At 55.2% G+C, this 15162-nt stretch overlaps 1 protein-coding gene across 1 annotated transcript in view; it reads left to right on the top strand.

The window, feature by feature from the left end:
- The window catches only part of LAMC3 (laminin subunit gamma 3), a gene marked incomplete at its 5' end in the record, with an annotated part of 68692 nt that continues 53530 nt past the window's right edge, over window positions 1-15162 (top strand). Inside the window, 2 exons of the mRNA XM_034663743.1 lie at window positions 1-196; window positions 13651-13955. Coding sequence (XP_034519634.1) covers window positions 1-196; window positions 13651-13955 — 501 coding nt within the window. The remainder of the gene's footprint in view (window positions 197-13650; window positions 13956-15162) is intronic.

A 15162-nucleotide genomic window follows, 5' to 3' on the forward strand; every position in this document is an offset into this window, starting at 1 on the left:
GACTTCTGCCCGCACGTGGGCGCGCCGGGCGCGGGGGCGCAGTGCCAGCGCTGCGACGCCGCAGACCCCCGGCGCCGCCACGACGCCGCCTACCTTACCGACTTCCACAGCCAGGACGACAGCACCTGGTGGCAGAGCCCGTCCATGGCCTTCGGCGTGCAGTACCCCACCTCGGTCAACATCACCCTCCGCCTGGGTAAGCGCCGGCTCGGACCGCGGGCGCCGCCGCCGCCTCGTCCCCGGACCGCAGCCCGTCCGGGTGCTGCGCGCCCCGGGTTGGCTGTCGACGGGACGGGGCCCGTGCTCCACCCCCCTCCCCCCCAAGACGGGGAACTGGAGGGTGGACTGAAGGGTGCCCTCCTGGGGCTGGCAGGGGCGGGAAGCCTCCCAGGAGCCCTTCACAGAGCAGTGGGTCTGGATGCAAGGACCGTGCCCTGCAACGGTTGGGTCCTCCTAGACCCAGAGCTTTGTGGGAAGGGGGGGACCCACCCAGAGGTGCACTTGTCCGCCCTCTAGGGCAGGAGCTCTTCATCGTGGGTCATCTGGTCGACTCTGGGGGCTCATGAATCCCCAGGGCTTTGTGCAGTCCTGGATGTATTCTTGGGGCTAGGAGACAAGGCGTTCACCTCCGGGAAGGTTTAGCCCTTGAGCATGAGCGAAGCTTTCTGTTGGGTGGCTGTACTTGACGGCATGGCCGCCCTGCCCTGCCCCGCCCGCGCCCCCCTCCCCTCGGCCCCTCAGACCCCTGGTCTCAGCCTCCCGAGCCTGGACCCAGCCCTTCACTCCCGTTTGGGAATGGGATTATCCCCTTCCCCTTCAAGTCCAGCCCAACCCAGGTCCTCCCTGGGCCCCAAGATGTGCCAGGCACTGAGCTAGACATCTTCTCTGTTGCAGCCCTTGGCGGGGTGGGTCCACCCGTTTTACACTCCCTTGTCTGTGGGTTTGAAATCTCCCCAAACTGAAAATTCAAGTGTTTTTGTAACTCATTTTGGCTGCTAAACCCGACCCGAGGCTATTTATAGACCTTGTTTATCCTAGTTAGAGTGAATATTCATACATTTTGCTACTGAAATCTCATTTAAGTACAGCCTGTGGGGGCAAACCCAGCTGGGGGTGTTAACACAATCCGTGGTATAAGGACTACATCATCTCTCTAAACTCGAAACAATTCTGAGTTCCAAAACACATCCACAGCTAAGCAGTTTGGATTAGAGGTTACGGGACCATATCCCCAGTTTCCAGATGAGAAAATTGAGGCTCAGAAAGGTTAAGTGTTTTGCCCAAAGACGCACAGCTGCTAAATGACTGGATGGGAACATCTGTGTATATCCAAGGTCAGAGCATAAATTCCTTTACATGAACCCCACCCAGCCATGGAATCGGCTCTTCCCAGCCCTGGGTGACAGCACTTCGGGGAGGCCTGGGAGATGACATTGAAGTGAGGTGGGGGTGGGGACACTGAGCCCCTCTGCAGAGCAGGCCAGTTGTGGGCTGTCACCCCCAAGAAGCTCAGCTCCCTGGGGTTTTGTCACCTTCACTGGCCTGTCAGGACCTCTGGATGGGGCGGGGTCTCTCCCCAGGCGGGTGACAGGAAACCAGCGTGGGTAGGGAGTCTGGGGGAGCTGGCTGGACGGGGCTGGCAGAACCCCAGGACCACTGGGGAAGGAATCTGGGACAGGGTAGGGGCTGTGGGGGGTTACGCTGTTCCATGACGGAGGGTGGGGGCTTGGCTGACGTGTTGCATGTGTCTGTGGAAAGCGGGGGGCCGGCAAGAGGCTCAGCCCAGGCTCAAAGTGGGGGGCGGGGGCGGGGAAGCACCGTGGGTTTGGGGCAGTTCCCATTTGCTGAGTGCTTGTGTGCGGGACCCTGTGCTTGGTTGGGTGACCTTGCTGAGCTTTGCCTGGGACCCTTAGTGGCAGAGAACCTCATGTTCACAGCCACACGCATCTACTCACACTCATATGCTCAGCCACACGCTCATACACAGTCACTCACATATGTCTACTCACACTCGTGTGCCCACCCACACATCTGCTCACATTCATGCTCAGCCATACACGTCTGTTCGCACTCATACTCGCACGCATCCACTCACACTTATATGCTCACCCTCACACACACACATTCACTCACATATACTCACACACGTCCTGTCACACTCACATTTACTCACATGCCCACACCCACACTTGTGTCCACACCCTCACACATCTACTTATGCTCACACAAATCTGCTCACCCACATGCTGACTCACACACCTTCACTCATTCACACTCACACATCCACACACATCTACTCACACTCACACACTCACACATACTCACTTGCACACTTAAACTCTCACACACTCGTATAGTCACACTCAACACACACGCATACGCACACACACACACACCCCCCTTACCCTGAGCCAGTGCTCTTTCAGTCACCTTGTGCGGCACCAGGCATACAGGAGGGGCTCTGGAATGTTCCTAGGAATGAAGAAAGGAAGCTTGAATGAATGGATGGCGGTGTCCCCTCCTCTGTCCTGTGCTTCTGGACCCAGCTCGGGATCCGTTGGCCTGCTCTGGGAGGCAGAGCAGAGTAGAAATCACAACACGAGCTTTGGACGCAGGCACAGCTCAGCCCCTCATTGGGCCAATGCTGCCACCTCTTTGTGTCCCCATGTCCTCCCCCGTGAAGTGGGGCTGAGACCGGCCACCTCCCTCGCAGTGGTGCAGGCTCCATGAGCTCAGGTTGGCCACGTGCTTACAGGAACCGTGACAGTCCTTGTGTGTGGCCAAGGCCACTCTGCTGAGAACAGCTCAGGGCTGAGGTTCCCCTGGGGGTGGCCTCTATGCAAGGATTGGGAAATGCTTGCCGAGCTGGCTCCCAAAATCTGTCCTGACCCTGGGCCGTTTCCCCACCGGGCACGCCAGAGACCTGCAGCGGCCCCAGATTTAGCCCATTTGGGGTTCCGTTCAGCCTTGGTTTGCCCCATGCTGAGCTGCGGATTGCGCAATACCGGGGGAAGGAGAAGTCTGGGGTTGTCAGTGGAGGCCCCCATCTTCTCCCCCTGGTCCTCAGGCCGCTTCTGCTGGCTCCTAGCAGCTCTCCCACTCCTTGGGGCTCATGGGAGGGGAGAATGGGTGGCTGGCTCTGGCTTGTGGGCCCTGGAGGGAGTGGGGTGAGAGGCAGGGGAGGGAGGGGCGGCTGGTCAGCCCCGGGATGGAGGTCGCTGCTTTCCCAGCCCCCTGTGAGCTTGCAGACATCTGTTCCAAATCCCGGAGTCGCCAGGCTGAGCCTTCCTGTCTGGGATGAAAGGCAGCGGCAGGGTCTGGCTGTCCTCGCCCTCCACCGAGGCCCAGGGAAGCGGGCAGGCTGGGGGAGGTGCATGGCCATCAGGGGTGACACTATTCCGGAGGCTCCCACCGAGTGCTGAGAACCCCAGCCCAGCCTGAGGGCTTTTACAGGCAGGGAAACTGAGGCCCTGAAAGTAAAGTCAGCTCTCCAGGGTCATGCAGCCAGTACTTGGCAGGCCCTGGAGTCCCGCCCAGACAGCGCTGCCCTTGGGAATGAGAAGATGCCAGGTTAGGCTGGTCTGAGCCTTGGCTTTTGGTAAGGGTGGAGAGAACCTCCCTTCTTGCTTGAACACTTCCTTGGATTTCTGAGAATCTCCTAGAATAACAGGTAAACTCTCAAGTCCACAAGCAGGTGAGCACTGAGCCCTGGAGAGGGGGTAGTTGCAGGGGTAAGGCAGGTGGGCTCTTGCCTGCCCCCTCCCCAGGCTCAGGTCTGACTGCCATGTGCAGGCCTTCTCTGTGCCTTCGTCCAGCTGGCTGCCCGAAGCCTGAGCTGAGCCTCGGCCGTGCTGGCCTTGGGGTCCGGTCTGCCAGGAGACGGGTTAAGCCCAGGATGACGTGAATGAGGATTTATGCTCTGGGAACACACATGGTTAGCTGGCCTCACTGATAAAAGAGCAGAGGATGTTTCAGCTCAAGGGGACAGCACAGGGCAGCCAGGAGGCCGGATGGCTGGAGCAAAGGGGACAAGGAGACTGTGGGGCCTGGTCTGGGTGGGGGCTGGATGTCAGGAGGACCCTGCTGGCCTCTGCGGAGCCCCAAAGCCAGCTGGGTCCCCTGAGCTTTCATTGCGTCTTCCTGTCGAGTGGGCGGCCGTGTTTGCGTTGGCTGAGGCCAGGGCTGGGGGACCGAGTCCTCCTTCCGTCTCCCTGGAGGGTCTGGCGGGAACGCTGGGCTCTACGCAGATCAGGGGTCAAGGCAGCAGCCTTGGTTTGCGTCCACCCACAGAAGCAGTCGCCCCACAGCCCCTGGGCCCAGCTGGTCCTGGCCGCCTCACCTTTGTCTGGGCTGCTCAGGACTGACCCAGGATTTGCAGGAGCGAGCAGTCCCAAAGCTCAGTAGAGTGCCTGCTGTGTGCTAGGCCCTGTGCCAGGCCCTTGGGATGCAACCGTGGACAAGCCACTGTCTACCCCTCTCAGCTTAGAGGCGCCCTCCTCCAGGCAGCCCCCCGCCCTTACCCCTTCACAGCGGGTTGTGCTGCACTGGGGTTTCGGTTTGTTTGTGTCGATCCTAGCTCTGAGATGCAGAGGGAATGCCTGTTTGCACAGCTGTACCACGGCGCTCAGCCCAGGCCCCCTGCGCAGGGGTGCTTGCTAAACGTTGGTCGCGTGAATGATGGGACAGCAGCTAGCATTTAGCTGAGTACATGCCGTGGGCATAGACCGCTCCACGTGCTTTGCAGGCATTTACTCCTCAAGCCCTGTTATTACACCTGTTTTGCAAAGCAGTAAAAAAAGGAAAGGAAGATGAGGCACTGCCTTCAAGTCCCTTGTCCAATGCCCCCCCCCCCAGGTTAGGTGTTTTGCCCAAGGCCACAGAGCAGGTAAATGGAGCCCGACTTGAACCTCAGCACATACCAGCCACACCCACACCGTATCCTGCCCTGGGAACAAGGGAGCAAGCGCATGAACGCAGGCGCACGTGACTTCCCAGCCTTCCAGATACAGCCCAAACTCCTGAGCTGTGCATTCATGAGGGCCTCAGCCCTCCTCCTGGCGCTGCCCTGCTCCAGCCCCCCCCCAGGCCACTTCACCCCTGCCTTCCCCTGCTCTCCATCATCCCCATGCCAGCCCCGCCACCACGAGGGCTCCTGTTGGAACCCTGGTCAACATTCGGGACTCCCCCTGCTCTTCTTGCCTGGTCTCCCACCTGAGCCCTTGACCAGGTCATTGGAACATCCAACTGAATGTCAGCCAGGGGTTGTCACACAGGCCTGAAACCTAGGGTCTAAAAGTAAAGGCACCCACGTTCACAGCAGCACTATTCATAGTAGCCAGAGCGGAAGCCACCCGTGTCCGCAGAGCGACAAACGGTTATGTGAAACGTGGCACAGGCCCATGATGGAGTGTTGTTCAGCCTGGGACAGGAGGGAGGTTCTGACACCTGCGGCAGCGTTGGTGAACCCGGAGGGCATCACGCTGAGAAGGGCAAGTGCTGGGTGCTTTCGCTTCTAGGAGGCCCTGAGAAGAGCCTGGTTCTTAGAGACGGGAAGTAGAATGGTGGGTGCCTGGGCGGGGAGAGGGAAGTTGTTCACGGGGTGAGGACTCTCATTTGGGAAGGCGAACAGAATTCTGGAGGTGGTTGGGGGTGAGGGCCGCACAGCAGTGTGAATGTACTTGCTCCCCGTGAACTGTGTGCTTGAAAGAGTTAAGACAGGAGCACCTGGCTGGCTTTGTCAGAAGAGCATGTGACTCTTGATCTTGGGGTTGTGAGTTCGATCCCCACGTGTAGAGATAACTTAAAAAAAAGTAGGGGCTCCTGGGTGGCTCAGTTGGTTAAGCATCCAGCTCTTGATTTTGGCTCAGATCATGATCTTGGCTTAGGTCATGATCTCACGGTCGTGAGATCGAGCCCAGCGTTGGGCTCCGCACTGGGCGTGGAGCCTGTGTATGATTCTCTCTCTCCCTCTGCCCCTCCCCCAATCACTCTCATGCACTCTCTTTCTCAAAAAAAAAAAAAAGGTTAAGATGGCAAATTTTATGTGTATTTAAAAGTAGAAAGGAAAGGCATCGTCCTCCCATCTTTCCATGCACCAGAGCAAGAAACTTGGGTATCAGCTGTGTTTCTTCCCTCCTTTGACTTCAGCATTCACCAGATCACTAGATCGTTCTCTGGAGTATCCTTCATGTTTGCCCTCCTCTCCATCATTTTCACTCAGTCCCTCATCTATTCCTTGATTCATTGCAGTGGCCTTGAATGCCCTGCCACCTCTCTTTGCAAACGTGTAGTTTGTACATTTCAGTCACCTCTCAGATCAGACCTCAGAATCCTTCTTAACACAAAGCCCTAGGCAATAATCAATCAGCAACCGAAACCGGTTGCTCTTCCCAGGTTAGACAACATGCTTGATGATCTTGATCCATATTTAGGGTATAGACTTTTTTTTTTTTTTAAGTTTATTTATTTATTTGACAGAGAGAGACAGCCAGTGAAAGAGGGAACACAAGCAGGGGGAGTGGGAGAGGGAGAAGCAGGCTCCCAGAAGAGGAGCCTGATGTGGGGCTCGATCCCAGAATGCTGGGATCATGCCCTGAGCCGAAGGCAGACGCTTAACGACTGTGCCACCCAGGCACCCCTAGGGTATAGACTCTTGGTCCAAAGAGTAGAGAACTGTGACAGGCCCGGCCCTCAGTCAGCTGGGCTCTCACGGTGTCTGTCATTGTGCTCATGGGGATTCCCCAGCTCCTCACAGGACTCACTGTGCCCCAAACTGCCAAGAGCTGGGGTGAGAGAGGAAGACAGGAATAGTGAATGACCATGATAAGGCCAAGTGATTCCCCCATAGGCTGGGAGCAGCTCTCCCCACCTGGTTTTCATGCCCGCAGTGGGCAGGGCGCTTCGCCCACACATTCCCAGCTCAGCTCCCCACCCTGCCCCCTCCGGCCCCACCCCCGGGCCACTGCTTCCCAGATGGCTCCAATTAAAGAGCTTTGTTTTGTTTCCACTTTCCCAAAATAAGCCTCTCTGTTCCGAGCTCATTCTGCTTGGTCAGTGCCGGATGTGGGCCGGCTTGGTTTTATGACTGCCCTGGTGTCATTCCTGATGGGCTTTATGTCCCAGCTGGCTGGAGGGGACATGCTTGATGCTCTTGGTGCTGGTTTACGTGGCCTCTGCAGTCTTCATGGGTACCAGCACCCATTCCTGGGCAGCCCCTTGTCTCTGGGAACCCACAGATTCCTTAACAGAGGGTAGCCTAGCTCAGGGCAGTGACTTTGGGGGCAGACAAGCCTGCAGTCAAGCAGAGACCCAGCTGTTTTCTGCATGATGTTGAGCAAGTGCCTTTCTCCTGCCTAAGCCTCAGACTCAGTGATGGACCTGTTTGGGGATCTTAGCCTTATAGTATGAGGAAAGGACTTAGCATGGTTCCTGGCACATAGTAGGTGCTCACTAAATCCTGGCTGCTGTAAAACAGACGCATTCAGGGGTCGTGGCTTGCAATATCAGTGGCATTGTCAGACCTGCCTGTCTCAACTCACTCACTGGATTATAAACACCTTGAAGGTACAGATCATGCTTCATCTTTAATTGTTCATATGGCAAGCATTTATTGAGCACCTCCTGTGTGCCAGGCCCTGTGCTCAGCTTTAAGGAGTCCCATGTCCTGTCCCAAGAGGGTCACAGACTAGTGGGAGAGATGGGCAGGTCTTTCCAGAAGTAGATGAAAAAGCCCAAGGAGGCTGGGGGAACATTGATGGGGCACCCAAACCCACAGCTCTAGGGGTGAGTAACTGTCACCCAGGAAAGGTGGGAAGAAGGGCATTCTACACTAGGCTGAGGCTGGCCAGAGGGATGAGCAGGGATGCATGGGAGCCAGCCAGGTGAGGAGCACAGGGAACAGCATTCAGGTAGAGGGAACAGCATATTGGGCTGCTAAGAGGCAGTGTCATCCCCAGTTCTTAACTGGGGATGACATTTTGGCCCAGTTTTCCTGACAGGAACACACCTATCTTAATCACCCTGAAGCCTCGTCATCCCCTGGAGCTTGCAAGGGTATGCGTTGAGGCTGCAAATTTAATTCTTGTCACTGTTCAGAAGATCTTGGAGCTGCTTCCTTCCCCAGCCTTTGGGTTGCCTTCGGCGGAAACCTTTTCATCACAAAGCTAGGATTAAGTTGTTTTCTTGGCCCTTCTAATTAACTCTTGTAACAAAAAGTCTCTGCCGAGTCTCTGTGATATTGTTTTGTCTTCTCTCACCTCCTGGCTTGGCAAGGAAGAGGAAAAGCCGTGATGTTTCCTAGCGCGTGATGTTGCTTCTTTGCATGAAATCCCAGTGACTGCCTTTTTCCAATCACGCTTCTAGCTGCCAGCTACCTTTTAAGTGGCTCCAAGCTCCCCTCCCGCGAGGTGTCTGGCTGCTGGATGTTTACGGAGGAGTCTGGGCCATGGGACCCGCAGCAGCGTCCACCCAGCGTGCTCTCGTGAATGCACATCTGGGGTAAGGCCCTGCCCGGTTCCGAAGTCCGGACCTCAGAACAGAAGCAGCCACTGGGCTGCCCCCAGACACTGACTCGGGTTCCGACACATGCTTTCTTTTCAGGGGCCTGTCATTCCAGTGCCAAGCTGTGCTACAACGGAACTTTGAAAAACATTTGAAACACAACATGGCAAGGCGGTTGCTTTTCAAAAAAAAATTTTTTTTAATGTGTTTTCTCCAGTTTTTAAATTAGAACAAGCTTTGCCGAGAGAAAATTAGGAAAACGTAGAACAGTTGAAAAGGAAGCAATGTCAATCACAGCCCTCCACCCAGACTCGTTTGATGTCTCTCTTTTCTGCCTATTCTTCGGGAATTTTTAAATTATAATCTGTTGATTCTGAACGTACGATCTCATGTCTTTCTATCCAGCATTTTGGCTGAAGCTTTTCCCGTGTGCAACAAGCTCACTGCCGGCTGTCTCTATGGTTCCGGTCACCCTGCGAATTTATATCCTCCCGTTTACTGGACCCCGATGGTTCCCATTTTTCTCCTGTTCTAAAAAACACCCGGATGCACATTTCCACGCACGTAGGCTCCTTTCCTTGTTTGAGTTCCCAGAAGCGGGATGATTTTCCCAAAGGCAAGGGATACTCCCATGGCCCTTCGTCCGTGCCACCCAATGGCCTTCCCAAGGGGCCGATACACGTAGGTAGGGTCCCCAGCTTTTCTTTTATTGCATGAAATACACACAACGTAAAAATTAACCATCTCAACCGTTTGTATTGCTGCGTGCCCATCACCACCATCTACCCTCAGGACGTTTCCCTCTTAAACTGAAACTCTGTTCCTATTAAACACTGACTCCCCGCCCCTCCCTCGGCTCCCGGCCCCCACCGCTCCCCTCCCCATCCCTGTGAGCTCCCCGACTCTAGGGACCTCATGTTAGTGGAATCATAGTATTTGTCCTTTGGTGACTGGCTTAGTTCACTCCGCATAATGTCCCCAGGGTCTGTTTCCATTGTAACGTGTGTCCGGATGTCCTTTTTCAGGGCCGAGTACTATTCTGTGGTGTGGCTAGACCATGGTTTGTCCATCATCATGGCCACGTGGGTGTTCTTCCCACCTTCCGTCTGCTGTGAGCACGGGTGGACAGATAGCTGTGCGAAGTCGTGCTGTCAGTTCTTTGCGGTATATACCCAAATTGCGGGATTGTAGGCTCCTTCCTTTTTTGACTTCTTGAGGACATGCCAAATGTTTTCATAGCAAATGAACCGTTTTACAATCCCACAAACCGTGCGCAAGGTTTCCATTTCTCCACATCCTCACCAGCACTTGTTAATAGGTGGTTTTTGCCTCGAATCATGGCCAGCCTAATGCATATGTGATCCAATTTTTGAATGCAGGTAAAATAGCTTTGTGGAGATATAACTCACCATACAGTCCACCCCTGTATTTTTTTAAGATTTTATTTATTTGAGAGAGAGAGAGAGAGAGAGCATGAGCAGAGGGATAGAGAGGGAGAAGCCGACTCCCTGCTGGGCAGGGAGCCCAATGCAGGGCTTGAGCCCACGACTCCGAGATCACGACCTGAGCCAAAGGCAGACGCTTAACCGACCGAGCCACCCAGGCACCCCCCCCATCCACCCATTTAAAGTCTAAGTGGGTTTTAGTCTGTTCGTAGAGTTGTGTCCACATACCCACTGTCGTCTTTGGGACATTTCATCACCCCCAAAAGAAACCCTGCACCCCTTAGCAGTGGCCCTCCGTCTCCACTCATCCCCCCAGACCCTGATAACCACTATCTATTCTCTGTCTTTATGGGTGTGCCAACTCACGACATTCAGGACAAGTGGAATCATACGATGTGTAGTCTTTTGTGATTAGCCTCTTCCATTTATGGTAGTGTTTTCGAGGCGTACCCACATGGTAGCATATATCAGAATATCCTTTTTTATTGCCGAATATTATCTCAGTATGTGACGTACCACGTTTTATTGATTCATGGGTCAGTTGGCAAACATTTGAGTTGTTTCTACTCTTCGTTTATTACGTGCAATGCTGCCGTGAACATCTGTGTGCATTTGCGGAGACACATGTTTCTTCCCCTTCACTGGGGCACAGGGTCAAGGCTGGAGCTGCTGGGTCACACGGTATTCCATGTCGACCTTTGGAGGAACCACCGGGCTGTTCCCCAGTGGCCGCGCCATCTCGCGTTCCCAGCAGCAGGGTAGGAGGGCCCCGATTTCTCCGCGTCCCCGACAGCATTTGTTTTCATCTGTCTTTTTGGTTGTATCCAGCTTAGGGGAGAGAAGTGGTGGCCCCTGTGGTTTTGATTTGCATTTCCCTGCTGGCTAGTGATGTTGGGTGTCTTCTCATGTGCTTATTGGCCGGTTGCGTATCGTCTTTGGAGAGATACATGTTTAGATCCTTTGTCCATTTTTTAATTGGGTTATTTGTCTTTTTTTGTTATTGAGTTGTAAGAATTGTTTATATATTCTCGGTAAATTGCTTCTCAGTTATAAATATGCAAATATCTTCTCCCATCGTGTGGGTTTTTGTTTTCTCGATAGTGTCTTTATTTTTTAAATTTTTTTTAAAGATTTTATTTATTTATTTGACAGAGAGAGAGACAGCCAGAGAGAGAGGGAACACAGGCAGGGGGAGTTGGGAGAAGAAGCAGGCTCCCAGTGGAGGAGCCTGATGTGGGGCTCCATCCCAGGACTCCAGGATCACGCCCTGGGCCGAAGGCAGATGCTTAACTGCTGTGCCACCCAGGCGCCCCAATAGTGTCTTTATTTTTTTTTTGTTAAAGATTTTATTTATTTATTTGAAAGAGAGAGAGAGAGCACACAAACCGGGTAAGGGGCAGAGGGAGAAGCAGACTTCCCGCTGACCAGGGAGCTTGATCGGGACTCCATCCCAGGACCCTGGGATCATGACCTGAGCCAAAGGCAGATGCTTAACTGACTGAGCCACCCAGGTGCCCCATCAANTCCCAGGACCCTGGGATCATGACCTGAGCCGAAGGCAGATGCTTAACTGACTGAGCCACCCAGGTGCCCCATCAACAGTGTTTTTAGGAACACAGACATTTTTTATTTCGATGAGGTCCAGCGTGTCCATTTTTGCTTCTGTTACTTGTGCCTTTGGGGTCACATCTAAGAAGGCTTTGCCCGGCCCAGGTCACAAAGATCTGCTCCTGTGTTTTCTTCTGAGTTTTCTAGTTTTAGCACTTAAATAGGACCAAAATGTTTAAACAGAGGACTGTAGTGATGTCTCCTGGGTGGGTAAGGAAGACTGGGGACAGGGACAGAGGTGCGGCAGGGCGAGGCAGGCCTCCAGGGGTATTTGGGCACAGGCACAGAAGTGCGGCAGGCAGGGCAGGCCTCCGGGGGCATCTGGGCCCTGGGCAGAGAGAAGAAAGCAGATGCAGGAAGGGGGAGGGACTCGTGCTGCTCTGGGGATGAGAGGCTTCCGGGCACGGTAGGCCCTGTGGTCCCTTGTTGACCTGTTCATACGCGTGTAGGCACCCATGGGTACCTGCCAGGTGTCAGGCACTTTGCGAGGTGCTGGTGTGACAAAGTATAAAAAGGAAAGGCCAAGTGCTGGCCTTGAGCTCCGTCCAGTGACGGATGCAGATTGATGAGCAGAAGGTTGTCCGCTGATGAGGGGAGTGGGGAGACGTGGAGCGTAGGATGCATAGTGCGATGCCTGGGTACTGTGTTGTGCCCAGGAGGCCCCGTCCCTAGCTGGGGGAGGACGTGCCAGTGGGGGGGGGGCTAAATGGAGGAGAGCTGGGTGAGGAGGGGCGCCTGTGTGGAGCGTATAAAAGGTGAGTGGTGAGGAGCAGGTGGGGGCATCCAGGGCAGTCACCTTCTAAGTCAGCCCTTGATTTCCTGCTTGTTTTACAGACAGGCACACCCTGGGTTTAGAGGGGCCAATGCTCAGCGAACTATGGAGGCCGCTCCCCATCTCCCCCCACCACTCACCTAGCCCCCCCACCCCGGAAACAGCCACCCTCCCTCTCCCAGCTACTCCTCTTCTGTTGCTGCACGATCCCCCAGCACGACTCTGTTCCTCTGTTCTCAGGCACCGCTCGGGGACAACCCCTGACAGCTGGTGAGGACGTAGGGACAGACTTTCCTCCCTGCCCGCTTTGCTCTCACCCACAGCCCTCCTGCCCATCCCGACCTCCAGCACAGCCCGGAGTCCTTGTGAGGGATCTGGGTCATTGTTGTGGGGTCTCCCAGGATGTGATGGGGGGAGCTGGGCAGAGAGGAGGGCAGGGCGGGCCGAAGAAGCTGGAAGCTCCCCCTTCTTGGTGTCAGCAGTGTGGGAGAGGGGGCAGGGCTGAAGCAGATGGAGGAGGAGGCACTGGGGGAGGGGATGAACAGGGGGCTCTGAGGAGCAGCCCAGGAGCATGACCCAGGAGGGTGGGCTGCACAGAGGCCTGGGGGGATGGCCAGTGGCCCGGGAATTCAGGCCCCCCGACTGGCCCTGGAGGGCTATTAGTGAGGTGGCTTTGTAAGAGCACTTTCCGTGGAGCAGCCCGGAGAAGCTGAATTGCAACGGACTGAGGGCCAAGTTGGAAGGTGAGGCTGTGGGGCCAAGCAGACGTAGACTTCTCTTGAGAAATTTGGACCAAGAGAGAAGTTAAAGGGACACCAGAAGAATAGAGAGTCCTGGGAGGGTTGCATTAGGGTTCGGGGGAGTTGGAATGGGGTGTCTCCAGACTCCAAGGGTCTGAAGTCACTGGGGAAGAATGAGCCTAAAGACACAGGTGGAACGGTTGGCTTTGCTGGGGTGTAGTAAAAGAAATAACTTTCTAATGGTTCCTCAGGATGTGGCAACATCCTGTTGCTAGAGATATTTGAGCAAAAAGGGTTGGAGGCCTGTCAGGGGTGTTACCATTCAGATCCTGTGCAGGAAGGCAGGTTGGCCTAGGTGAGGGATGGCAGGCTCCTAGGAAGCATAGCAGTATTCCCTTTCCGTCCAGTTCCAGCGCCCCTGACAGGCATCACTAAGCGATCATGGCACGCCGAGCACAGCGCTCCAGACAGCCTCTAATGACCCACCTGAGATAGTTCACACAGCATTGCCCCTCGACTCTCCCTGCCCCAGGACTCTGATCCTCCCTTCCCTGCCATAAAATGGGTCCATGTCTTCCTGCCACAGGGAAGGCTTACGAGATCACCTACGTGAGGCTGAAATTCCACACCAGCCGCCCCGAGAGCTTTGCCATCTACAAGCGCACCCAGGCCAGCAGCCCGTGGGAGCCCTACCAGTACTACAGTGCCTCCTGCCAGAAGACCTACGGCAGGCCCGAGGGCCAGTACCTGCGCCCTGGCGAGGACGAGCGCGTGGCCTTCTGCACCTCCGAGTTCAGCGACATCTCCCCACTGAGTGGTGGTAACGTGGCCTTCTCCACGCTAGAGGGCCGGCCCAGCGCTTACAACTTCGAGGAGAGCCCCGTGTTGCAGGTCAGAGGGGAGCCGGGCCTGGCGAGTCGGGACTGGGCTGCAGGGGGGGGATCCCTGGGCCTGGGGGAGCACAGGAAAGTCACGAATGGAAGGACACGGGGGGTCCTATGGGATCCCACGGTTTTCAGATCTTAAACAACAGAGGCCTTTGTGGTGTGTACGCGTGTTGTGGACTCCGCCACTGAGATACATGGAGGAGGACCTGCTCAGCCAAGCAGAAGTGTCCCTTCCCCTGCGTGCTGTGGCAGAGCCCTGTGGCTCCCAGGAGCCCTTCCTTATGTGGCTGGGGACACTGAGGCCTGGACTGGTGAAGGGGTTTGCCAGGGGCACGCATGAGTTGGTGGAAGGGCCCGGACCCGAACCTGAGTGTCGTGACTTCTCACTGGTGCTCTTTCTAGAACCTTCTAGAACACTCTCCCGAGGGCCTCGCTTCCTCCCTCTGTGAACCGATACCGTGGCCTGCCCCGTGTGTCCCCAGGGGCTTTAAGAGGATAAAATGAGAAATGTGAAAAGAACGTGAGTTTGGGAATCGTAGAGTCCTGGTTCTGGGCCGTAAGGCAGTGCTCTCCAGAATATTCTACAGTGCAGAAGTCGTCTCGAGCTGGTCGTCCAGGATGGTAGCCACTAACCGCATGTCTGTAGAACCCTAGAAATGAGACTAGCGTGACCGAGGAACTGAAGTTGAAGGCTTATTTTATTATTATTTTTTTAAGAGTTTGAGAGAGAACGGGAGCGGGAAAGGGGGCAGCAGAGGAAAAAGGAGAAGCAGACTCCCCACTGAGCAGGGAGCCTGATGTGGGGCTCAATCCCAGGACCCTGAGATCATGACTGGAACTGAAGACAGACGCTGAACTGACTGAGCCACCCAGGTGCCCCTTAAGTCTTATTTTAATGAATTTTAATTTGAATTGCCTGGCGTGGACAGGCAACTGTAAAGTGGCTGACACAGTGCTTGGCACGTAAGAGGTGCCCAATCACACTTTGAAGGGAAGAGCTCCCGGTGGCTCAAGGATAGGCCCGTAGCTGTGTCCGTTCACACGTCCCGCTGTCCAGCCCACCGGGGTCTGCTCAGGTTTGTGGCCTTACCAGTATTGGTCCCCACGCATGGCCACATTCCTGAGTGTCAGCGACCTTTCACCTACAGACGTGGTGCTCTGCTGGATGTTTCTGAGCACTGGCCAACCCTCTAATCCAGGTCCCTGGGTCT

The sequence above is a fragment of the Ailuropoda melanoleuca genome, chromosome 7 (assembly GCF_002007445.2).
Source record: "Ailuropoda melanoleuca isolate Jingjing chromosome 7, ASM200744v2, whole genome shotgun sequence".
NCBI lineage: Eukaryota > Metazoa > Chordata > Mammalia > Carnivora > Ursidae > Ailuropoda > Ailuropoda melanoleuca.